At 35.3% G+C, this 26,192-nt stretch overlaps 2 protein-coding genes across 4 annotated transcripts; both read left to right on the forward strand.

Annotated features, from left to right (window-relative positions):
- Positions 1-418: 418 nt before the first annotated feature.
- On the forward strand, positions 419-4,919 carry LOC110755453 (exosome complex component RRP41-like). Of its 2 annotated transcripts, none has more exons than XM_088254283.1 (7): positions 419-642; positions 1,521-1,578; positions 1,821-1,923; positions 2,021-2,141; positions 3,391-3,479; positions 3,920-4,069; positions 4,473-4,919. In XM_088254283.1, the coding sequence occupies exons 1-7, from the start codon at positions 507-509 to the stop codon at positions 4,578-4,580; spliced, it is 765 nt and encodes a 254-aa protein (XP_088110409.1). In that variant the 5' UTR covers positions 419-506; the 3' UTR covers positions 4,581-4,919. The 2 variants fall into 2 exon arrangements, with proteins under 2 accessions (XP_088110409.1, XP_088110408.1); XM_088254282.1 differs by having other exon boundaries at positions 420-642; positions 1,500-1,578.
- Positions 4,920-9,544: 4,625 nt separating this feature from the next.
- CNGC15 (cyclic nucleotide-gated channel 15) lies at positions 9,545-14,864 on the forward strand. 2 transcript variants are annotated; one of them, XM_021956589.2, is made up of 8 exons: positions 9,545-10,005; positions 10,724-10,800; positions 10,935-11,478; positions 11,568-11,780; positions 12,402-12,691; positions 12,998-13,109; positions 13,476-13,712; positions 13,934-14,863. In XM_021956589.2, the coding sequence occupies exons 2-8, from the start codon at positions 10,772-10,774 to the stop codon at positions 14,606-14,608; spliced, it is 2,100 nt and encodes a 699-aa protein (XP_021812281.1). In that variant the 5' UTR covers positions 9,545-10,005; positions 10,724-10,771; the 3' UTR covers positions 14,609-14,863. The 2 variants fall into 2 exon arrangements, with proteins under 2 accessions (XP_021812281.1, XP_088111685.1); XM_088255559.1 differs by lacking the exon at positions 9,545-10,005 and having other exon boundaries at positions 10,446-10,795; positions 13,934-14,864.
- The last annotated feature ends 11,328 nt before the right edge of the window (positions 14,865-26,192 follow it).

Genomic DNA, 26,192 nt, shown 5'->3' on the forward strand with positions numbered 1-26,192 from the left:
ACATGTTTTCTAACACTTTAGTTATTATACAAATAATGAAAAATAAAATGAAACCAGCATTGCATGCCATGCAAAACCATGCAGTCAGGAGAGTATTTGCTTAAATTAATGTTGGATAAAACTATAAAGACAAAAAACAGACAATCAAGCATAAATGAGTTTAGCCGAGTTGGCTAGAGTGGGTGTGCTCCTCACTTTGCACTCGAGTTCGAATCCCCTTCCCCGTAGTTTAGATTAGATAAAAGTAGAATATCATTTTTATAAAAAATAAAAAAAAAAAATAGACAAGCAAATGGTAAAAAATTGAGTGCATTCACACAGTCTAATGGGCCTTCACTAAAAACCCACAATAAAAATACACAATGGGCCATATACGCGAAAGTGCAACATTCTTAGTCCAGCCTAAAACGCACCGTCTAGAGCGAGAAGGACAAGATCCCGGAAAAGCTCGAAGAAGCGAGCAGAGCACACAGACAAAAGAGAGGGAATTTTGATTGTCACCGCCAATGGCCGGGAAAGGTGGAGCAACTCCGAGCACGTACTCGCCGTCTCCGACTACCCAGAAGACTAAATCACTAAGCTTTGGAAACGACGAAGTTCTCCGACCCGATGACCGTGAATGGCACCAATGCAGACCTGCCTGTAAGCCTTTTTTTTCTTTCTCTTAATCTAATATAAATTTCCTTCCTTTACTCTTGTTCTTCTTTTTGGGGTTCAATTCTTTCGTTTTCTTTGTTTTTTGCTGTGGGTTGTTTGTAATTTGATGATGTACGGAATGTAGTTTCTGTTGCTTTTGCATGTGAAGTTACTCAATTGGTTAACCAGCTCAAGTGAGATTTTTCCTCTTGTTTCTGGTCTTATATTTTAATGTGGCAAGTGGGTTTTCAATGTTTTGGGTGCAAAGAACTGTGCTTTGCTGCATTTGCTTTTGGTCTCGTTACTGAATCGGTCACAAACACAAGCCTCGAATGCGTTTTAGTTTGGTCTCCTGCAATATACTGCTTGGTGTTGTTGAGTTTTCATGAACGTGTTTTTGTTCTGTAATCAAATGTACTTGTACTTGGGTAAACCTATTACAAGCGTATGTATAGTCTACTTGAATCATGTGGATTAGGAGAGAAAGAGAAATAGTAATGCGTGTTTGAAGTTAGAAATCGTGCTTTCAATACGCTAAAAATGATGTGGAACAACCTTCTTTTGTAGCATGGCCTTTCGATTTCCAATGCATGTCTATATGTTGTTCAAAGCTTAAATTGAATTCTAGGATATGAGCTCTTTACAGAAATGAGGTTGGACCTTGTTCATGCTGCCTTATACATTCTAACCTAAACTTTTAAGCTGGTTAACCTGGCTGATGTTCAAAAAATGATGCTTGCAGACAAGTCAACGGGATTGTAGAGATCCTTGCTTTGATTTATAATTTTTTACTGGCTGTAATGCCATTGTATGCTTACATTATGGCTTTCATAAAGAAAAACTCAAGGTTGTGTTACTGACAGTTTTCCAGATTGGTGTTGTAGCTGCTGCTGCCGGATCTGCTTATGCAGATTTTGGAAGCACCAAGGTCATTGTTTCTGTGTGAGTGTATCTTTTTGAAATTCATACTCTCTCTGGCTTCTAGTTCTTCTAAGGGAATGTCTATCATAAATCCATGACCATGGCGAACATTCTTGTTATTATTGATAGAATTGCTTTTTTCACTGTTTGCACTCTTTTTTGTTGTTATATATTGATTCAAGTAAATAATACCCTATAATTTTGGATGCAAAGATATATGCAACAATGCATGCTTTACATTTTATTTGTCTTGGTTGGTTTAGATTTGGGCCAAGAGAGAGTAAGAAGGCAATGATGTACAGTGATATAGGACGTTTAAATTGCAATGTCAGCTATACAACTTTTGCTACCCCAGTTCGTGGACAGGTATATGACCTTGTGCTAATGTACCTCCTAATCCTTCTTTTTAATCTCGTTTCTTATTGAAATCCTTGTAACTAATATTTGAACTCCCCTCTTGTAGGAGTCGGACCACAAAGAGTTTTCTTCAATGCTTCATAAAGCTTTGGAGGGTGCAATAATATTGGAAACTTTCCCCAAGACTACTGTGGATGTTTTTGCATTGGTGTTGGAATCTGGGGGCAGTAAGTATTCAATTAGTTTTAACACGTAAACTTCTGTTCTTTCTAGTATTGCTAGTTGAGGTCGATAAGGAAATAGAATGAAGAAAAGGAAAGACCAGAAATACAGAAGAGACAATTTAAATTAGAACAATTAAGATTACACTCCTTCTATGTCAATGTATATGTTTGTGTTCAAATGTTGCTGCTTCCAGTGAATGTGTACTGCTTTTCACTTAGATTTCTATAACATACAAGAATCTTTCCACTAACAAGACACATAAATACAAAGGTACTGCATTTTGTCCATGACTCATGGTGTCCACACAGGCACCTTTTTTTGGTATTTCTTGGACCCATGTTTGGCCCGGTAAGAGTTTGTTCTTTGGGGAAAATTTAATTGTCGGACAAATACCTGTTACTTAGCTCACATGCTGATATATAATTGACACTTAATTAGTTACATAACTTTCTTTGTGTTGGGATGAGTGTGATAATGTAGTTATATAGAAAAAGATGTATAATTGATCATGAGCAATTGTAGTAATAGAGAAGTCCTTTTGGGAATAGAAGGGAGATATAAGGATAATTTTGATGTTGTAGAAGTATTTGTGCAATTATGCTATTGATTAATTGATTGTGTCTTTGCTTGTGGAGGGGCGGAAAGAGAATGAAGAAAAGTTTTTTTTTTTTAAATGACAGAGTAGGGAATTCCAATTGGAAAAAATACATTATTCACCTACTATGTCAAAGTGTATGTCTTTGTTCAAGTCGTGCCGCTTTCAGTGATTGTGTTAACTACTTTTCGCTTAGATTTTCTCCTGTGTACAAGAATCTGGCCACTAACAAGACACTTAAATTCAAAGGTGCTACAATTTTCCATTACTCTTGATGTCCACTGAGACATTTTTGGTATTCCTTGGACTCAAGTTTTGTGCACTGTAGATTTGTTCTTGGGGGAAAATTTGAATGTTGGACCATCCCTAGCTGACCTGTAATCGACACAATGAGTTATATAACTTTCTTTGTGTTAGAAAGAGTGTGATGATGTAATTATATAAAAAGAGAACTGTACTTGATCTAACCAATTATAGTAAACGGAGAAGTCATTTTTGGAATAGAAGGGAGATATAAGGATGATTTCAATGTTGTATGATTGGTGCATTTGTGCCTTTAATTTTTTTCTTTATTTGTGCACCATAAATCCTAATATATTGAACTGAATGCGAGTTGCTTTTGTGCATGTTGATAAGCCCTTTCATTTTGGTTGCAGGTGATCTTCCTGTAGTGATATCATGTGCTAGCCTTGCCCTAGCAGATGCAGGGATAATGATGTATGACCTTGTTACGTCAGTTTCAGTGGTATGCATCTGGACTAGACATGTGCCCTTTTTAACTCTCTCTTGATAATCAAGCTTAAAACAAAGATTTTGGTTATTATATCTCTTACCTTATTCAAAGGTTTCCTTTATACCCCTTTGTCAAATTCGTGTGTCATTGTATCATGTAAACATGATGTCTGCTCGTGAATAGCCCAGTACAAAATATGCAGAGAATTGAGACTTTGAAAACTTGAGGACATTACACGATAGATAACACATATGATTGTTGATCATCATACCCATTTATTTTTATTCTCCCATATGCTGTGAGCTTTTATTTTGGAGAAGAAATCTTAGGATTAATTCATACGGCACTTTTCCTTAAATATCCAATTGGTCTGTTGTGTAAGTGTATCAAGTTGTTTCTTTTCATTTTGTATTATTTTGTTCACTTATGGTTTTTCTGTTTGTGGTGCCTAGTCTTGTTTGGGAAAGAACCTTGTCCTTGATCCTACTTTGGAGGAGGAAAGCTACCAAGATGGAAGCTTAATACTTACTTGTATGCCTTCTCGCGACGAGGTCACTCAACTAACCATTACTGGGGAATGGTCCACCCCGAAAATTAATGAGGTATGCGCTCAATTGATTTATACCTTGTTCTATCATTTGTTGTTTTCTAAAAGAATTTTATCTACTTCCTAACCATTATTTTTGCAAGTGATAATCTAAACAAGTAGCATTAAGTGTGCATCCAAGGTCATCTTTGAGTTCTAGCTTGGTTGGTTGTTCTTGCATGCACATTTATGCGGGTTTGATGCAAAGATGATCCTTCTAGTTGATAAAACCTTTTAATTTGAAGTCAACTAGGTGGATGTACTTGTCAAAATTGTTTTTGTAGACCGAGGAGTTTTTCATACAACTCTTTGTTAAACTCCATAGGAAGGTCTTTTCACTATCTATTGGTGGCATGTTTCTTATATGGTTTGACAAAGATAGATGGGGCTTATGACACTAACATAGTTTTTGCAAGCAGGGAATGAAGATTTGTATGGATGCCTGCTCAAAGTTTTCACAGATCATGAAGTCATGCTTGAAAGGACTTGATTCTGCTTTGGAAGAAGATGATAGTAATGTTGATTAGCTATTATCATTATTTTATATTATATGAATCAAATTTTGACTATATAGGAGAAAGATTTAACCCTGAGTTATCTGAGAGCTTTTTGTTAGTGTTGGGCCAGATTTTTCTTGTATATTACTTCATCTAGTCTTAAACTTAGCTGTTTTTCCAACTTTGATTGGCAGTCCATGGTACATCACAGCATATAGCAGCACTTCCTGATTTGATTAGGCCCCTCCTTTTATAACAGCACAATGACATCGTATAGGATCCTCTTCTTTGGCCATCCTTTGTCTCTCTCCCATATTACTGTTGTGTACTGAAATGTTATTATCTAATGGTGAAGGTTTTTTGTGTTAATATCAATGATAACTCCTCTCTTCTTACTCTGCACCCTCAAGTAACCTTGAAGTTGGTATAAGAGAGGAAATAACTCAATCTAGTAACCTTGAAGTTACTCTGCACCTTATGCCTTGAAGTAACCTTGAACTCAAGGGAAAACTCTAGGCACACCAATGCGACCCACAATTCGTGCGTTGGTTAATTCAAGGTTCCGTAGGCTCAATGGATAATCGACTGACTACTGTTTGAGTTTACAGTTCATCCCTCAGTCGTCAAACCAATCAAACTCAATCTAGTAAATCTAGTAGTGAAGATGGTTGGCCTTTGATAGATTCCAAATTTCTCATATCCTTTTGTTGTAAGTTTCATTCTCATATCCTCGACACCTAGCTAAGAGAAACTGGCGTACTCCTTCAATCTGATGCCAAGATATTGTTTGAGAATTGGCAAGGGGTGCTAGCTAGAGGAGGAAGAAGCAACTTTGGAAAGCATTGTTCGATTGTGAGGTAAATGGATGAGGGGACTCATATTCTCTTATGCCCCTCGTGCGTGTAATATATAACTTGTGTGAGGGTTTTAATCATGCATGAACATGGCTTCTCGTAAAAATAATCCAATAATTTGGTACAAATCTTTTGCCACCATTTAAAAAGTTTAAAGATATTATTGGGTTTGAAATGAAATTGTGCCAGCAGAAGACAAATGTTAAACCGTGCATGTTTTAATTATATATGTATTGTTTCCAGTGGGTCATGCACACGTGCAGTGGAGATCATCCTCTCAATCCTTTTGGTGCCCCCCATTATTGTTGTTGAGTTCCAGTCTGTGTTGCTAGCCAATCTGTATTAATAATTCCAACACCAAGGACATGATCCACAACCAATGAGTAGTTACCAGTTATGAATGATTAATGCTAGCACAAGGGCTGTTCATCATTTTTGCGCTGCACTACACAGGTCTTTTAATTTGAGATTCGAATTCGGTACATTTTCTAATTAGAATGTGACTATTCAATTCAAAATTAATTGGTTCTCACTTGATCATGGGTGCAGAAGTCTAATATCTTTTAAAACCTTTCATCATTCAATGTGGAATACTCTCAACACATCTCCTTACATGTAGCTTAAAGTGTGGACAATTCTTATTAGATGATGTGAAAGCATGTAGGGTCATTGGACTATATTTTTCCATTTCATGAATGATTATGGTTATTGATTGATTCTCCCTATACCACTAAAATGGACTTTCGAGCAAGGGTCAACTGAGATGCCCTGCTCGCTATATCATATGGATTACAAAGCAAGAGATTAGATTACTTAAATATCTCGATTTGAGGTTATTAGTAGTAAAACCACTCACAAAATGCCTCGACGCGGGGTTAACTAATACCATTTTTTGATACTTTCACGACACTTCCATATAGCTGCATGTGAATTTCCCCTCTTATTAGCAAATTTTGCATGCTCAATGCTATACATTATTATCGAGCACCCTTCCCAAACATACATGAAACAATCTCTTACTCTCATCTACCCCAAAAAAACCTAAACAAATCATGCATTAATTATCTTAAAATAATTAAATTAAAAGATGACATGGCTTGCTTCATTATAGGACAAACTGTTTTTGCAAATTCGCACGTACTGTACTTTTCAGTGCTCATCTATAAAATCTATAGAAATACAACATGAAATTAAAGTAACAATAAATTAAATACAACTTAATTAAAAATAAAAAGCATGTTTAATTTCCATGTTGGGTGGTAAGGTGCAAGGCCTTAAGTACTACATGCCAGCCTGTGATACGGGTCGAGATCTGGCTGGCTTGTCGGATTAGTCTTGAACTTGATAACCTAATTTTTCTGATTAGGTAATTCTGATCATGCATAAATTAAACTAATATTTTCTGTTTTTTAAATTAGCCCATAGAGTTGTTTGAATTTACGCATATGTCCCACCGGCGGCATGTATAATAGTTCCCAGGGACAACAAGACGTGGTCAAGTTGTAGGCAGGCCAGGTTTTAAATAAAATAGATCGGTATATGCTGTGGTGACTTCAAATACTTGAAGACGACGACTGAGCTCTTTAATTTTCAAATTTTCAATACTCAATACTTTTTTTTTTCAGCTTCTATAATAATCTATTTTCACATCACATCAAGTTGTATGGCCTGCATGGATATCATATGATAAGTTTTCTTTCCTGGGAAATGGTGACATGATAGGGAAGGGGTTTTTTTTTTTTTTTTTTTTTTTTTTTTTCAAATATATACAAATGATATGTACTGTGGAAGGAAAATGTTATATTCTTGTCATATTGTTTATCTGAATATGATTGATTATGTGAATTCTTAGTTGAATATGTAGTTCAAAGAATGAAAATAAAGATTATTTGGTAAGTAATTGTCTAGAAAAGTATAGATATTAACTTAATTATATCTTAATCACAAAACCATGACGAAACTTATGAGAATTTTTGTTAGTGTCTAGTGTACATTTGTGAGAGAAAAATAACGACTTGAGAATAAAACTAATAGAACACGAATGACTTAATCATTAAATGATTAGATGAACTGTAAATTCAGACGTTCTAAATTCAAACCTTTAATTACAAGTTCAAAAACACTTGAATTTGCTTGATATGTAATGTGGTATGTCTTAGATATATTAAATTTACCTTAAAACATTTGTTATTCACATACTACTGAATTTTCCTTGTAACTCTTTCATTTCCTTTTCTTTTCGACTTATTAGCTCACATTCTAAAAATTACTAGCTAGCATTCAACTTTTCATTTAGGACTTGTTTGGTGAGCTGGATTATATAACGATATATTGTTAATGTAATTTGATAGAGGCCAGTGGAGAGTACTTGTGCCCTAGAAACACTCAAACATAATCTTATCAAGAGTGAGACACCGTGAGAGTCAATCTAGTTTTCCTTTGTTGAACTTGACACACAAAACCCTACGACCACATTTTGAAGAGAATCCACGACTGGAGCTGCCGTCCAGTTAATTCCAGCTAGGAAGCAGAAAGAAAGAAAGACATATAATATACATATATACGACCACAAAAGTCAAGTTTGGTAGGTGTTTGGCACATATAAATACGACACACAGGACACGGCCGTTCAATTCAAGCCTTGCTTTTCTTCCTTTTTTAACTCACAAAGTGGAAGGGCGTCTTCTTCATTTGATTTTGTCCAAGTTGAAGCTGTTAAAAAGTCAACAAATGGGTCACCGTCAAGGGGTCAAAGTCAAAGTGCCATATATTGAGCTCATAATGATTCTTAAATATTTCGGTGCCGTACATAATGCTCCGCGTGTCGCATGTGGGTCTTGGCTTTGGGGAGAAGAAGATAGACTCATGCAACTATGAATGAAAAAGCTGGCAAATTTGGTGTTAATCTTGGATATAATTATGAGCTTAGAATGTATTTAGACACTAAATTTGAACCATAAATTCTCTTTCCTAGACTACGGTGAGACATCCGTGAAGTCTTTAAGTAGTCACTCTCACTATTTTTAGTCATCAAGGGTTTATTTATTTATGGAAGAGAAAGAATGCTTCGAATTTAAGGCATCATAGGATCAAAAGAAGAATACCACTAATCTAATAACCAATTGATTTTTAGTTGCATTGGCGGACTTATGCTAACCACATATGCTCACACTTCCTTAATTTTGTTAAGTTTTAATTGTCAAATTTATATTGTAATTTTGTTAAGTCTTAATTTTGATTTTAAATCGTTTCATTATTGTAATGACCTTTTGTGGCTAGTGGCTTTTTTTACTGAATTATAAATACAATTCCATAATTCTCTCCAAAAAAAAAAAATGTCAAATTTATATATAACCTAATTCGGCCGAACATAATAATTGTTTAACAGTCTCAATCCCCATCTTGTCTTGTATAGAATAGTAAAAAATGATTTCAGTAATTAAGCTCACAATTCATCACGCCTTCATATAGGCAAACTCCTCGGTCCGTCACTGCTTAGTTATACAAACATGCTTAAAATCAAAGATTCTTGACGAATAGTACACTAGTTTCACCCTTGTTACATATTTCTTCTTTGCTGTTTTAAACGTGCAAGCTTTATAAACTTTTAATTTTAATGTTTTCATATCAATTTTTAAATTTTAAAGCTGATTGGAACAAACTGTTAACTGATATTTAGATCCCATACCTCTATGTAACTAAATAATTTCGTTTAGATTGATAATCTAAAAACACATGAAATTGTCTAATGAGGTCAACGAGATTCAATCTACTAAAAAAAGCATTAACTTGCAAAGAAGTGGCCTTAGATTCAAGCCCTCATGACACTTTGATAGTGCGTGTGAAAAATCATTTTCTCCTTGCATAGTATAGATTATCATTTCTAATGGGATAAAATTGCTCTACACAATCCCAACTTCACGCTATAAAACAAAGAAAGAACGCGTGTCAAGATTCCAAAGGCATGCATATCTAGCGTAGTCAACTCCTCCTTGGATCTTTAAATAAATAAATAAAAGTAAAATAAATAACATCTGACCCTTCCAAAAAGAGGAAAAAAAGGAAAAGTAGACTAATAAAACCTGAATAAACAAGGCAACAGAAGCATCTTCCTGTCTTTTTTTGTAAATCTCCTCTACCTCTCTCTCTCTCTTCTTTGCAAGTTTTGGACAGACTCTTGTGCTCTGTCTCTCTGTCTTTCTTGGTATCAATGGCAATTGGATAGATAGATATATACATAGATATATACATAACTACTAACCATATTTTTTATATTTTGGAATATGCCAATCAAAATTAAAATAAGTATTTATTTCCTTAAATAGGTTAATACTTCAGTCATTTTCTCAAAATTCCAAATTCGTACCATGTTTTAGACGACAAGAACAATGCAGGGTCTCTTCAAGTTCTGAAACAGAGCATTGCTTTTCTCACCCATATAACTGATTTTCCAATCTCAACTCATTTCTTATTATTACATTAGCCCACAATTTTTATTACTCTTCTTCTTTAATTTTAGTTATTGGGATTTGAGCTGAAATCAGTGAGAAACCAGAGAGAGTGAGTTCAGAGTTTTCGTGAAGCTTGGCTGAGAAATGCTTGTGAGTTTCTCTCTCTATTGTTTTTTTTTTCATTGTTGGAATCTATTGCATGTGCTTAAACAAAACCCATGAGCCAGAATGCTGAATCTGTTACATTTATATATTCAATCTTCATTTTAATATTGATATGGCATTCAGTTTTCAACTGTAATGTTTATTTTAGTTATTTTTGTTCAATTCTTCTATCTCTGCTTTGCCTAGACGCAATTTGTTAATGCTGTGAATGGTCAGTTTCATTTGGGCAATCGCTGTTCCATCCATGATAAGGGAGAAAGAGTCACGATTTTCAGATTCTACGCGCCATAAAGTTTTGACGCATTCAATTCTTTCAAAGAAAATTTATATAGGGATTTTTGGAAATTCTTTCTTTCTTTTTTTTAAATTTTAATTATGTAATAAAATAAAAGTTTTTTTTTCCTTCCTGAAGCTGCATACTCGAAATCTGAATGCAGTTCAGGTCACATGTTTGACTTGCACTTTGGGGCCTTAGAAGGGGGCAGAGACTTTACAGCTTCATCCCCAAGTTGCTGTCATCTTTATTTCACATGTTCACATGAATCCTGGTGAATGAAACCATGGCTGCAAGATCTTCCCAGCTCTTGTGGCTTTGAACTCATCCCGGGTCATTGTCAGTTAAATTTTGAAGAGCCTTGATATTTACATACAGATGATTCATGGCCTAATATATGTTCGATTTTTGGGTGTTATTTTACTACAGACCAGTTCTGTTAACTGAAGACAAAGTGGTTGTTTTTAGAAGATTGCCATGGGTTATCATAATTCAAGATCTGTACGGTATATCTCCTTTCTAAGTTCTGTTTTGATTTCAAACAATATTTCTGCTGTCATAGTTTAGAGTTTGTTGTCTAATCATAGAGCTTGATATGATAAGGTGAATCTAAATTTTGCATTCACATATGGTATTTCAGATTCCCGGATGATGTTGAATTGGCAAAGCTACCTACAACCAATGGAGGTGGTGTTGTTAAGTTTAAGTACAACATTGATGATGCACAAGTACCAGAGTCTTGTGAGCAGGAGGTGCCTGGGAAGACTGGAAAGTCCTTAAAAGCTAAAGTACTGTCCAGAGTCTTTTCTGAGGACTATGAGAAAGTGCAGAAGAAGATATTAGATCCTCGAGGATCAACTATTCGACGATGGAACAAGATTTTCTTAGTAACTTGTTTAGTTTCTTTGTTTGTGGACCCTCTATTCTTTTACTTGCCAGCAGTCAGAGATGAATTGTGCATTGATATTGGAAAACCACTTGAAGTCATTCTTACAATTGTTCGATCAGTGGCTGATGTATTTTACATAATTCAAATTTATATTAGATTTCGTAAAGCTTATATTGCACCTTCCTCTCGTGTATTTGGGAGAGGAGAGCTTGTAATAGAACCTTCAAAGATCGCATTGAGGTACCTACGCTTGGAATTCTGGATAGACCTCATTGCTGCCCTGCCCCTTCCTCAGGTATGCTACTTGAATCTTCTTGCTCTGGGCCTATTGAGATAAAGCTAATATTCACTAATCTTAGTTCTTACGTTTCCTCTTCCTTTCAGGTGTTGATTTGGATCGTAATCCCCAGACTTGGGGGATCAACAATGACAAACACAAAAAACGTCCTTCGGTTCATCATAATCTTTCAGTACATACCAAGGCTCTTTCTTATATATCCACTCTCATCACAAATAGTCAAGGCCACTGGTGTTGTGACAGAGACAGCATGGGCAGGGGCTGCATACAATCTGATGCTATACATGTTGGCAAGTCATGTAAGTACAAGCAAACTGTTGTTTCTTTTTCTTTTGTTACTTTGAATAAGATAGATTTTTGTGCAGCTACAGCTTGATCATGAATAACACTTTATGGCATTTTGTGTATACATTTTTTTTCCTTGGTGAATGCATGGCAATAACTGGTAGCAAATTGACTATCCATCCAAGTTGGGTAATTGACTGTGAATCTTTGCTGGATTAAGAATGGGCTAGAAGCTAATGCATGGACTGAACCTAACAAAAGACAAGTTATTTTCAGCTGTCAGAAACTCATTTGACTCTTATTAATCTACGAATTTTAGTCTTTTGTCGGTCTAAGATTTATTTAGTTGAAACCTGCAAAACTTCCTTTGAAGATTCATTTCCTTCGTAAGAGCACCCGTCTTTTCAATCAATGTTTTACTTTGTTAACAGAACCTTAAGAAGCAATGATCTGTCATGACATATAATGACCAAAATCAAAATTCCTCAGTTCCTATTAACTGTTCTGTTCATCTTCTAACTATCTGATAGACATTTGATGGCTTATTTCTTCACATCTTTTGTATCCTTTTAACAATCAAGTGTGTAAGACCAAATGTAAACCCCTTGCTCATTTTTATTTTTTCTTGTGAAAAGGTTTTAGGAGCTTGCTGGTACCTTCTTTCAATTGAGCGGCAAGAAGCATGCTGGAGAAGTGTGTGTGATCTTAAGATGTTTTGCGAATATGATTACTTTGATTGTCACCGGAGTCGAGACCCTAAAAGGAAGTCCTGGTTCCAGTCAAGTAATGTCACAAATCTATGTAATCCAGATAAAAGCCCTTATCAGTTTGGTATGTATGGCGATGCTGTGACATATGATGTTACAACCTCATCGTTCTTCAACAGATACTTTTACTGCCTCTGGTGGGGTCTACGAAATCTCAGGTAATCTAATTAGTTTCTTCAAATATCTATTTATGAAGTGCATTTACACATTGTGAATGAAAATTTAAGATTACCGCCTTCTCTTCTTTGTAGAATTTTGAACTACTTCTGTAACGTTTTTAAAATCTTCTCCTTTTTCTTCTTCATATTTTTTACTTTTTGGAAAGTTGGGGCTAACAATGTTTAGCGCATGAAAAGTAATTTAATTTGATGTTTTCTGTGAGAGGGAAAAGAAAAAGTTTTTGATCTATCTCATTTCCATTGAAGAATCCTCTGCCATACTCATTCCCTGAATACTGTTTGCAGTTCCTTAGGACAAAATCTTTCAACAAGCACTTACGTTGGAGAAATAATGTTTGCCATAATTATTGCGACTCTTGGGCTGGTTCTCTTCGCATTGCTGATTGGAAATATGCAAGTAAGTCCTCCATCAGTAGCATCTCAAAGCTTTAAATTGGGTTTTACATGCATCTATAATCTGAGCACCTAGATAGCCTGAAGAACAAATTTCCCATATGGAAATGTGTTTTAGCTATGTTCTGCCTCAAGCCATAGTTTATGAGGTTCAAGCTAAGTGGGGGCCTGTTTTGTGTTTCGCACGCCAACCACTCATCCTAGTTCTACCTGCAACTATTGTATTATTATTTTTGCTTTCCAAAACATAGATCCGGAAGAATTATGCAGTAAAAACCTAACTCATGTTTGTTACTACACAACTCATTGTGCTGTTGGAATTGTTCCAAAGTAAATAATTCTAAATTCTGATCACACATTACAATGGCAGACATACTTGCAGTCGACCACTGTCAGACTAGAAGAGTGGAGGATTAAGAGAACTGATACAGAACAATGGATGCGTCATAGGCAGTTGCCACAGGAATTGAGACTCTCTGTGCGGAAGTATGATCAATATAAATGGATGGCTACTCGTGGAGTTGATGAAGAAGCTCTTCTTAAAGGCCTACCTATGGATCTTCGAAGAGACATCAAGCGTCACCTTTGCCTTGACCTTGTTCGTCGGGTAAGTTATCATAAACTATATTGTAAACGGTAGTTTCAATAGTTAATTCTTTTGGTTGGTTCAGTAACCAGTCCAGGGGATATTAGTAAAGGATAAAGAAGATGATTTAATAATCTGTTACTGCAATTAGATAACTTTGATACTACTTCTGATGTTCCTAACTTGCGGCAAGGTATGCTTATTATTAAATTGGTGCATTGTTTTTGTCACTAAATGGACAGGTTCCTTTGTTTGATCAAATGGATGAAAGGATGCTAGATGCAATATGTGAGAGGCTTAAACCAGCCCTGTGTACCGAAGGCACATATCTAGTGCGTGAAGGAGACCCTGTCAACGAAATGCTCTTCATAATTCGAGGCCACCTTGATTCGTACACCACGAATGGTGGCCGCACTGGATTCTTCAACTCATGCCATATTGGCCCAGGTGACTTCTGCGGGGAGGAGCTGCTGACATGGGCCTTGGACCCTCGTCCAAGTGTCATCCTGCCATCTTCAACGCGCACTGTCAAATCCATTTCTGAAGTAGAAGCATTTGCTCTAGTAGCCGAGGACTTGAAATTTGTAGCATCCCAATTCAGAAGACTTCACAGCAAGCAACTTAGACACAAGTTCCGGTTCTATTCACACCAATGGAGATTATGGGCTGCATGTTTCATACAGGCAGCATGGCGCCGCTGTAAGAAACGAAGGGAAGCAGCTGAACTCAAGGCTAAAGAAAACTACACAGCTGCTGAGCCTGCAAAACCTCCACCTGTGTCCAGCTTGGTTACTTATGCGGCAAGGCTGGCCGCAAGCACTAGGAGAGGTGCCAATAAGCATTCTGGGTCAGATTCTGGGGTTGTAAGCTCATTGCAGAAGCCAGCAGAACCTGATTTTTCTGTTGATGAGGAATGAATGGTGGAATTCAAACAACTTGGGTATAAAATAGGTGTGAATTAACGAGCTCTGCTGTAAATTATATATATTTATATTTATCTCGCTCTCTTAGGATACAATCAGATTCAGAAGTGGCTTAATGTAATTGTTTTATTATTTGGTTATATACATTAGAAGGTGATAGGAAATTTAATTATTTTGTTGCACTTTCAAGACCATTTTAGCATGACTTCGAAGGTGAGACCAACTCAAATAAAAAAGAGGGTTATAGACTGAGCTAGAATTGGGCCTAACTTTTTTGTGTGCGTGACCCAAAGACTTGGGCCTAACTATAGCATCTGGGCCTTGACAAGTCACTTCCATTTCACAAAGCCCCAAAAACTTGTGTAATGCTAACAACCACTTTACTTTCGCTAATGGGTCCATGACCCAAATGGTTCAGTGGTCAAAACATTTGTCTGAAGATAAGGCACGATGAATTTAAAATGTGAATTACTTTTGAAAATAACACGAAGATTTTTGACTTGGACTGATTAAATTCCGTACAAAACCTGATTATCCAAAACCAAATTGCAGCCGGAAAGCTAACAAGAATTTGTACCCAAACCACGTCTAAAGTTTACAACATGTCAAAAGTTAAAAACCATGTTGTCGATTTGGAAAGCATACGTGCTTTTGCATGACATTTGCACCTAAACATAATAAAAGTGATTTAAGACAAATAGAATAACAACAAAAATTCAATGCACTTTCAAAGCCAAAATATTTGACTCCCATCCATCATGAATCAAATTACTTAAACAAAATTGTGCTAAATTTGAATCATAAATTTAAAAAGAAAGTTAATAAAAGGAGCTTGTAGTTCAAGTGATTAAAAATATTTACCCCTACACTCGAGGTCCTAGTAGGTTCGATTTCCGTCCTCCTTAATATCGCTTGTATGCATAGAGCACTAATAACTTCCGTCTCTTATATTCTTTTCACTAATTGTAAATTAGAATGGCACAAAGTGGGTTTTGAGATAGGCTTCAGGTCACGTCTCTTGCAGTTTTCTTTATGTATTGGTAGATGACACAATTGGTCATGGTGGCCATGACAAAGGGAGGGTGTCTTCATACTTGAGGGTTTGGTGGACAAATTCATGAGATGAAACATAAATTAAGTTCAAAAAGGGGGACAAAATCAATGAAAGGGAAGCAAAAGTCGGGTCCCAAAGGACTTAGTCAGAATCCCATATTCCTCCAAGACATCTTAACCTCCTTTTGAGGGACATTTTATGGGTCCATTTGTCCCAGTCAGGCTAGAGAAAATCATTCCTCTTGGTGAGAACCTAGTCATGAAACAATGGACCCACTTTGACCATCGGCCTAGCTTGGCTTGTTAGGAGTGTAGGTGGATAATTTTTTTTGAAGAAAAAAAGGGTATTATTTCACATCAAAATTGTATGAGAACAAAGTTATAAACAATCATATAACAACTATGCTAATGATTTCACCATCTGGGGTTAGTTTTGTGTGCCACAAAGAAAAGTTTAAAGAGGTTGCATGTCCTTGATTAGCATTGGATATGACAATTGAGTTAAGTGATTAAAGTCAAATTAACTAAAGCACCTCTCTGGCTTTTGAATTATGGCATTGACTGTGTGGACAAGAAGAAAGTTAATTAAGAAAAAAACAAAACAAAAGGGGTTTGCTGACCTAATTGTCCTCCTAATCACCCTACTTAATAACCCAAAACACCTAATTAGTAGTTGTCATTTGTTGAAAGAAGTGCAATAATCATTATTTCCATGATTAAGTGTTTGAAAATTAATTCCCCCTCCCTCCTTCCAGAACAACTAACTCCTTTGACTTTTACTAATAACAAACAATTCCTGAACTTGCATGCACATTAACATATTCCAATTGTCCATCTGCTTGTAAATTTTTGACTGCTTTCTTCTCCTTTTCCATAGTCTTAAAGACAACAACAATAATCACCAGATAAAAGAAGAAACAACCCACCAACAAAAAAAATGATAGCAATCTATTGCTTTGTTGAGTTTCTTTTGTCCAAGTGACCAGCACACACCACTACAAATGGATAAGCCCTAACTGTATTACAAACTGATTTTGTCTACATCCCAATTTGATTCTGAACAAAAATAAGAAAGGATTTTATTTTGCCTTCCATGGGATTCTTACTCAACAACATGGCAGCAGCAGCAACCCAGAATATAGATTGCTATGTTCAATAGGACTGCAATATAGGCCACACCGCCAACGGGCACCTTGCTAATTGGTAAGAGTATTTGCCTGTAAATCAGTAATCTCGTGTTCGAACTTCAACCAAAAAAAAAAAACTTGGCCACACATCCCTAGGGGCAAGGTCAACAGCACACTCAATTTCAAAGGCCGGTGATAAATCAATAATTATTAATTAATGAAGGGTATGATGTGTCTCCGTTGCTCTGTAGACGTAGAGTGATTGGACCCTGCAACTACTACTAGCAACGATAACAATTTAGGGACACATATATTTTTCATTTTCTGAGAAGGCATACAAAAAACCTAGATCACTCTAAAAAGTTGTTCCCCATTATGGCCAAGCCCCACAATTGCTCATTCTGCCATGTGAGAAGGCAACAAAGTTCAACTCCACAAATTATAGCAACAAAGGGAAAGAGGTGATAAATTGCATAACACTCACGTACTCATGAATCGATTGATGAGCTAGCTATAAGATTAGGGTTAAATTTATCTTCCAAAGTCCAACTCTTTCGATTGTCTAGTTAAAAAAGGAAAAAGAAAGCGAAAGGCTCAGTGTTTCGTTTTACTAAATCAAATTCTCGTATTGGTTCATAAAAGTAAACAGAATTAGAGCGTTTAATCAAAATTCAATTTGCAATAGGTGAAGAAGCTCAAACAAATTTGTATAGATAAAAGCAACTTCATGCACGTAATAGTTGCATTATGACTTCTCTTTCCTTTACTCAGAAAAGATTTCAATTCAACTCTAAATATCTTCTACCAACTTGTCGGTTTTCACATGAACGCTACAAAAATATTTAAGACTAATAACGTTGACATTTTATAGAGATAACAATAGTAAGAATAAATAACTAATTTTCAGTCATAATTAACAAAGTCGATCGTGACTGATTGAACTATTTTTCATTGATTAGTCATAAACAACGTCCAAAAAAAAGGGTTAATTCTCCTATCCTACTCCTCGAGCCCCTTAATACAAATTGACAGGATTAGGTGCTACCATGGCAAGAACAACGTACATGGACAAGCTTAAACATGTCAAATAAATTTTTTAATTCAATTACTATTGAACGGACAACTATATATTGTTTAAATAATATTTTTATTTAATTATTTTTTATGAATATATTATAGTCCAAATATAATTGATTAATTTTGATTGTTGTTTGTGAGAATTTGATCATAGAATTGGAAAAGTATTCGCCCGTTTATGAAAAAGTTTAGACTAGGCGATCTATCAATTAGGGAAAGCACATGATTGATGAGCAACAGATAAGCAACAGAGCAAGGCAATTTCATTTTCATTCACGTGAAGGAGATGAATTTAATTCATAATACAATTAACTAATGATAGTGACAATGATTAATCTTGTCTGACTGAGATTATGTTAGGACATTTTCATTGCATGCGAGTAAGGACAATTCATTGGACATATTAATGTATAGCGTGCGACTAAGGACAATTCATTGGACATATTATTGGCCACAAAAAGTTTAGGAGGAGGGAGGCTATCCTATTCTAGGGCCAAGGTATATCAAAGTTTCTTTGAGGATTTATAGAAGGGGGTCTTAGCCTCCTTTTGATTTATGGATTACCCACCAAGAGAGATTATCTGGAGCGGGACTCAAACCTTGACCTTAATAGAGAAGAAAACGATCTTTACTAACTCAACCAACCCTCCTTGACTTCATTGGACATATTAATCAATGTGAATTTACTGATATTTTGAATTTACATGTCTCCGCACAATATGTCCACCTCGTGGATTGAAATGATAAGAATTGAATGAAAAATTATTTCAACCAAGTAGTCAAATTTATATACGTCTTTGAGGTAGATGTTATTTTGATATTTTTCATTGTTGGCCTATTAATTTTTCTTAAACTTTAATTATCATGGGTCTTATTTTCTTTCAAAATATAATAAAATAATATGAGATTTGACACTTAAGATGGATTAAAAAATTTACAAAGTGTCAATTTGTAACATAGGCCGTCAAATCTAAGACTTAATATTTTGCATTTGACATATCCTTGAGGTTAGGTACTGTCAAGTATGACATAAAAATCAATTTTCCACAATAAAAGTAAATATGTTAAAATAAATTTTGAAAAATATATATACATATTTCATTTGATATTTTTGTCCTGTTCACAATTAAACAAACATGAACTGTTTTAATTCTGTAAAATGATCAAATATCAGTTTACCTGGATTAGAACTTTGTAGTGTTAAAAACAAACTCATGTCATCATTTTAGTTATATTACAAAAACAAGACTAGAATTAGTTACAATGCATAAGCACTAACTAGCATTTGTTTGTTTAAGAAGGTTTCAAGTTCAACTCATATAAATGCAAAGACGATATGTAGCAAGTTCAATATATGAATATGAAAATGCTGATATTTCCAGCCCCTGCCTCATCTTCAAAATTTTAAAGACAAAATTTATCCTTTTGTAATGACTTCTAAGGACTTAGGAAAAAAAACCCTCAACTCGCATAGCTCACCTATTCTACTGTATAACAAAAAGAAAAAAAGAAGAAGAAGAGGGTGTACAACTCCTCAGTTGCTGTTATGACTCCTCCGTGCTCACAACTCAATTCTCAAACAATCCTTCTCTCTTATGTTCATTCAATCAAATTGTTTATGAAGAAGAAAACAACAAGAGAATGGATGTTGAAGAGAACGATTCTAGAAAAAAAGTAAAGATATCGTAGTGTTTTTCATTATATTGTTAGGATTCCAGTCCGTCAAACACAACTTGAGAAGTGGTAATTTTCTTTTTTTGATTTGAGAAGATTTCAAGTTTAACTCATATAAATACAAAAATAATACGTATATAATTTGTATTTTTTCTGTTCCTTATCCTTTGTTGGCCTATAACTGAACAATCATATTCATCCATGAAATTCCGTATGAACATTGTTTGATCACATTTACATTACATGCACATAACTAATTAATTCATTAATAACCCACAGGGCTAAAGGCGTATGGAATTACGTGCATAGTTTTCCTTCTTTTTTGTGCCTTTATTTGAACATTAGTTGCTAATTTTGAAGCTTCTTTGTGAATCGTGATGTTGACCAGCCAAAGAAAAAGCAAATGATGTGTCCCGCTGTGGACAAATAAGAAGTCGGTGGTCACCTTTTGGTCCGGATTGGAACAACTTGCTTGTCAAAAAGTTGACAACTCACTCGACCCCTCCCTCCGTAAGCCATGATGGTACGCTTAAATCACCAACACTTAACGCTCTGTCTTCTTCTTTACTCTTCTTTAATTTCAATTTTCTTATCCTTAATCAATTCTAACTTATAATTATTATGTTTAGAACTATATAGTTATTGATTGAGGAATTATTATAGAACTACTTCTCTTTTTAACGTCGAAAGACAACCCAAATTCGGATCCTACATATTAAAAGACGTCGTCGTTTTGGAGTTTGAGGATTTTAAGGTTAGGGTTTCGTATTTATGATTTATACTAGAAAGATTAAAGAAAGTTTCGAACCGTGTATAGTTTTTGACATTTTTAATCAGCAGATTGGTTTTTTGCGTTGGCTGAATAGGTGGTTGTCGTTCTCCATGAGAGAGAGAAAGAGTTTGATACATAGAGCACCTTTCTGAATTAAGAATACAGTCCACATCTAAACTTCTAAATAGAATCTTAGCCGACGAAACAATGAATTCCATATATATTTTCCATATTCTTTTGTTAATGGCTTGGACGGGTGAAAGTTACGGATTGATTTTTCTCAGATGAACAAAATATTATCCGCCGACATTATGCTAATATGGCCCCCAGGACTACTCCTGGAATGATGAAGAATTTGTACGCGTAGGGTGCTCCGAACCATTCATTTCTTCTTCCTTAATTTGGTAAAATAAAAAGAGCTGAGTTATTGTTTTTTTTTTGTTTTTTTGTTTTTTTATACAAGCGATATTGAGGAAGGAAGAATCGAATATAATGCAGGAGTAAATACTCTTAACAACTTGAACTACAAGCCCCTTACACTACTACCTTCTTATTTTGTGAAATAGTTCATGTTGTTTTTACCTCTAAGAATTTTAATGATGGATAATTAGTGAATGAGGGGTAATGAGAGGTACAACTTGTGGCAAGTATTATTCTAGAAAAACACCCTTCACAAAAACAAAATTAAAATATAAAAAAAATCACTGACGTGGGAAGATTGGGTTTTGGTGGATAGAATTAAATTGAAGGTAACTGTCTGCACATTTTAGGACCTGAAAAATGATGGTTTGAATTGAGCCCCATAGTCAAGAAAGCAGCAAGATTCCACGCGCAAAGCTTTTGAATGGCGGTGCAAAGAAAGGGAGAGCTTTTGCGAAAATTTTAATGAAAGTGCAGTAGGCGGTTTATGATGGATTGGAATGATCCCATATAGCTCGGGTTTTAAAATTCATGCACACTTTCATAATCAAACATGCATAAAGCTGGTCTGAAAAATTGAATGTTCTTCCAAAAGTGCAATTTTGAGGAATTTTATAGGCATAATATTTTAGGATTCCAATCTCGTTTATGTCAATATTATTCGGTTAAGAGATCCCATTTCTAGAGAAAGTTGGTCCTCTGCACACAGCATCTTCAAATTAAACAAACGCATAAAGTGATTGAAAGAGATGTCTCTTCCTTATGAGAAAAGGTAAAGCCTCTGACAAGCATTATATCTTCATTTGACAATAATGCCAATATGCAAAGCTTGACTACATATCCCCATGAATCCTGCAATGCAACTCCAATTTCTTTTATTTATTTATTATTATTATAGAAAAGACGGCAATTTTAGTGAGAGAAATTTAGTTGAAATTACAATCATTCTAGAGCAACACATCTGAATAAAATTAGGTGATTTTGCTCAAATTAAAAAACTCTAAAATTATTGACAAAGCACAATGTACCAATTGATGAGCACTAGCTTCAAGGAAGGAACAAAATTGTAATCTCGTATGTAATCAATCAAGCTCAAAAAATTTAGGCTAGTTTAAGTTTGCACTTAAGATGATCACAGAAAGAGAGAGAATGATAGTTGTTATGACTAGTCATCGTTTGAGTAACATGTGTTACTGCCAGCTCACTAACAGCTGTCAGCTGAGCCTCATTTTTTTGTCAGCTATAGGGTTTATGTCGTAACGATTTTTGTCTTATTACATCTCCAATAATGAACGGACAAGTGTATTATTTCTCACTTAACAATTTTGGGAAAAATGGGGCCAAGGCTTGGGTAGCCTTCAATTCATTCATTCATCTCTTTTTTTTCTTTTTCTTTTTGAGAGAGAGAGAGTCCTCTTCTTCTCCTCCTCTGCAAATGGTGAGCTAAGTGAGGTCTGGATTTTTTTTAGAATGATATTTTCAAAATACTTTCGAAATCTGCTTTTGGTTTTTGAAATCTACTTCATGCAATGAGAATTTTTTAGAGTTTATTCTTACTTTGCATTTTCAAAATGCGTAAGGTCAAGGTTTCCAAAATGAGATTTTCAAATTGTTTTTGAACTAAGAGTTTCATATACTACATCTTTTAGATCTAGACCAGATTCTTAGATTGAATCTATATTTCATATCTTAGAAACCTACCTCGCCCATTGAGAGTTGAAAATAATGTAAGCAGCCTCGGTTGATGAAAAGGAGGGAAAGCATGAAGTTGAAGAAGATTGATGTTCCTAATAGGAGGGGACAAAACGTGATCACGGGTTAATAGATGTTTTGTAAGTGGAATTTGAAAATGGCCATAATCTAAGACCTTTCTTATGTAGGCTTTATATTTGGTCATTATTAATTCATTAGGTCTATAGCATATAGCAGCAAGGGTTGTGACTATATGGTGGGGGATGAACGAAAGTGGAAGGGGAATTTTTTTCTTTTCTTTTTTTCTTTTCTGATTTGGAATTCCACCATTTTAGTCTCAAATATTTGACGACAACTCCAACAAACAAGGACATATCCCCCTATTATTCCTAAAGCGAAAAAGGAAAGTGATTTAAAGCGAAACCATTTTATAAATTCCTGCCTCCACCAAAAAGATAGCAGAATTATGAAATGTTAATTAGCAAGCCATATTTGACTAATCCTTTTATTTATGCTCTCTCTTTTGCTAGCTAGCCGAGACATTGGCTTTAACTCATCAACGCTCTTCTCATAAACAAATAATTACAACTAGTTAGAAAGTGGGATGGAGGTTTGTAAAAAATCAGAGAGCTCCACCAATAGCTCCCGATACTCCGTTTTCTTGAAAGAGCATTTGCTCCAAACCATTACACTAATATAGTGGGTCCGTTTCTTTAATTGAACTTTAATAATATAATTTCCTTTTGTTTCATAATATTCGTATGTAACCTTTTGTTTATTAAAAACACAATTATACAGATAAGACTAAACTGTAGCAGTGAAATGTACTGATAATAAGAACATGGTCTTTTAAAGTCACCATCTGCTCACTTTGGGCAAGCAGAGTTGTCTTTTGTATTTCCACAATTAGAAAATCCAATTTGGTCACGCACTCTCGGGGATTGGTTCACAGAGGGCATATGTGGCTTGGTCGTTGGATGAGAAAAGTCCACTGATACATCATACATTGACAAGATACTAACACAAATGGGCTTTGCATTGTAGAAGGCCCCTGACCTAATAATAATTAGAGAGTAAATATTTTAAAGCCAAATATTAGATTAAAACTTGATGTGATTATTTTAATTAGGTACATTATCCTGAATATATACATAAAACAAAGTGTCCGAGTATCTGTTAAACATATTTTTCGTGAGGTTAACATGACATTTGATACTTTCGTCAAGAAGTTATTCGTATTTGGTTTAATAATTTTCCTAATAAGATCCATAGATGATGAGCTTCTTTGTAAGTGTACTTCGTTTTCAGAACAAAATTAAAAACAAAGTTATAAAGTATATTTGTGTTCATACATACATTATATATAGGTATATCAATGTATTTACTAATAGTTTGTGCCTACAATTTTGTACTGCGTATATATTTAAAATATTACTCTAACTAAAATGACTAAAATTCAAATCTGACAACCAATATTAACGAAAAAAATAGCTTGTTTAAAGATGACATTCTAATTTACTAAAAGTCACATACTGCATTAGACAATCTGAAGAAAGTCATATAAAAGTCGAGAGAAGCTGCTATTGGGAAAAGAAGGTAATAAACGGAGAGGTCGGGCGTTGGTAGGTCTAGAAATATCTTTCTACCCCTGCAAGTGCGCCCCAACTTTTCAGAGACAAAACTGCACCAAACTTATGCGTATGTTTGAAATGGAAAGAGACGTGAGGCGCTGAGGTTTAGGGTTTGGGATATGTGTTGACGTGAGTCTCCTAATTAATCAAGGAGATTTATTTCCTTGATTAATTAAGGGATTTACTTTCCTATTTTATATAATTGATAAATCTTTGTATAATTAGGAGATACTTTCCTAATTCTTTCCTGTATCTAATTCCTTGTATAGCACTCTTGTAAACTCTTTATATATACTTCCTTATGGAGAAGAATAAATCATCTGAACATATTTAAACCCGTATTCATATTTTAGCATGGTATCAGAGCAATCGATCCTAGGTTGTCTCTAAATCCTCGTATCGAATTTCTTGAAACCCGAATCCCTCGTATCGAATTCCTTGAAACACGAACCCGTATCCTCGTATCCTGAATCCCGAAACCCTAAATACGAATCCGAACCCTAAACACATATCTGAAACCCTAAACAGTTTTTTCCCTCGTATTCTTCAAATCCTTCCGCTGCAATGAATATCGTCTCTTCCTCCACAATTGCCACCACTGGTTCCCCAAGTTATGTTTTGCATAGTTCTTCAAAGAAACACACATGGGTCATTGACACCGGAGCCACTGATCACATGACCTTTGATCTGGGACAAATTTACTCTCATACACTGTCTTCTCAATCGGTGGTGTCTAATGCCAATGGTACTGTTAAGCTCATAATTTCATACATATACATGCCCTATTTACTTACTTCTTTTGCTTAGTTTCTTAGATTTCTAAGTTATTTGCCTCCCTTTGTGTGTTTTGTAGGCAAATAGAGCAAGAGAGCATAATTCATGCAATTCAAGCATGTTAAGGCCTAATTTGGATGAATGGATGAAGAGCTTAAAAGACAAACTCATTTTGGCTACAGCCCCCTGCCAGTCCAGTTCCGTAGGTCATATTGCAAGCTTTGTTTCAGCAACCTACACAGATCGGATGAGGCAGCATTCTTCATGAAAGTTGTTCCAATGGGTGTGTACTATAACATATCCAAAATTCAGCCCCATTGGATAAATATGGAGTCTGTTACCAAGCAAACACAGAGCCATGCTCAGGATGGATTTTATCAGCGCGCAAAATGAGTTAGCAATTTGTTTTGGCCTTAATTTCCTCCTCCGACCTTGGATTGGCCCAAATGATATATGGCTGGAAAGAAGACATTCTGAACTTCAGGTTTGAGTGCTTAAAGTCTTAATTTGCTTAAGGGAAGCCCAATTCGTAAGCCCTTGAAGTTGCTGGTCATGCTGACCTCAGGATGAGCTATCATTTCTGGTTGGAAGCTTGGTCATGGTGAGCTAGGCATGAGCTATTGAGCTGGTTGGAAGCTTGGTCATGGTGACATGAAGATGAGCTAGGGCTGCTGGTGGGATCTATTGGTGAAGTGCATCAACCAATTCAAGATTTTCTAATACAAGTGCATTACCCAATTTAGATTTTCTAATACAAGTGCATCAACCATTTCAGATTTTATAAAACAAGTGTTGTATGCATTAGCCATATTGAATTCAGATTTTCACTTCCCCTAGGCCTATAAATAGGGAAGTTCTCTAAGCTTGTAAACACACCCCAAGGGGGGGAGCTCTCAAACACTTCTCTAGAGCTCCCTTCCCTTCTCTCCCTCAAATTCTCTTAGTTTCTCTTTCTAGTTTTCAATTGTTGTAATGAAATCTTTTGTGTTGAAATTTTCCCTAAGTTTTTCTTAGTTCCACTTTACTTTTCATTATGTAAATTCTTTTCTTTAGTTTCAAGTTTGATTAGTTTCCAAGTTTCAATTATGGTTTTTGTTCTTATTCATTATGCTTATAAGTTAATATGCTAGTTTGAATGATTGATCACCATTTAGGCAAACATGTTAGCTATCTTGGTTTGAATTAAGAGTAGACACCATGCTTTAATTCGAATTGAACTATGAATAGGAAGAGTATGTATGGACATTCGACAACAGGGATTAGATACATGCTTGGTTGTTTAAATTGTTCTTCTATGCTTAATGGGTTCCTAATGCTTAATTTTAGGTTAGACAACAAATGATCAAATTAGGGAATTA

The sequence above is a fragment of the Prunus avium genome, chromosome 6 (genome assembly GCF_965620075.1).
Source record: "Prunus avium chromosome 6, drPruAviu1.hap1.1, whole genome shotgun sequence".
Taxonomy (NCBI): Eukaryota; Viridiplantae; Streptophyta; class Magnoliopsida; order Rosales; family Rosaceae; genus Prunus; species Prunus avium.

Bases quoted from the DNA above. Each gene is read 5' to 3' on its own strand.
- LOC110755453 (XM_088254282.1), top strand. From the start codon at position 507: ATGGCCGGGAAAGGTGGAGCAACTCCGAGCACGTACTCGCCGTCTCCG. The intron at 2,142-3,390 runs GTAAGTATTCAA...TTTTGGTTGCAG, and splicing joins GGTGTTGGAATCTGGGGGCA to GTGATCTTCCTGTAGTGATA. The intron at 4,070-4,472 runs GTATGCGCTCAA...TTTTGCAAGCAG, and splicing joins CCACCCCGAAAATTAATGAG to GGAATGAAGATTTGTATGGA.
- CNGC15 (XM_088255559.1), top strand. From the start codon at position 10,692: ATGTTCGATTTTTGGGTGTTATTTTACTACAGACCAGTTCTGTTAACT. The intron at 11,781-12,401 runs GTAAGTACAAGC...TCTTGTGAAAAG, and splicing joins TATACATGTTGGCAAGTCAT to GTTTTAGGAGCTTGCTGGTA. The intron at 12,692-12,997 runs GTAATCTAATTA...TACTGTTTGCAG, and splicing joins TGGGGTCTACGAAATCTCAG to TTCCTTAGGACAAAATCTTT.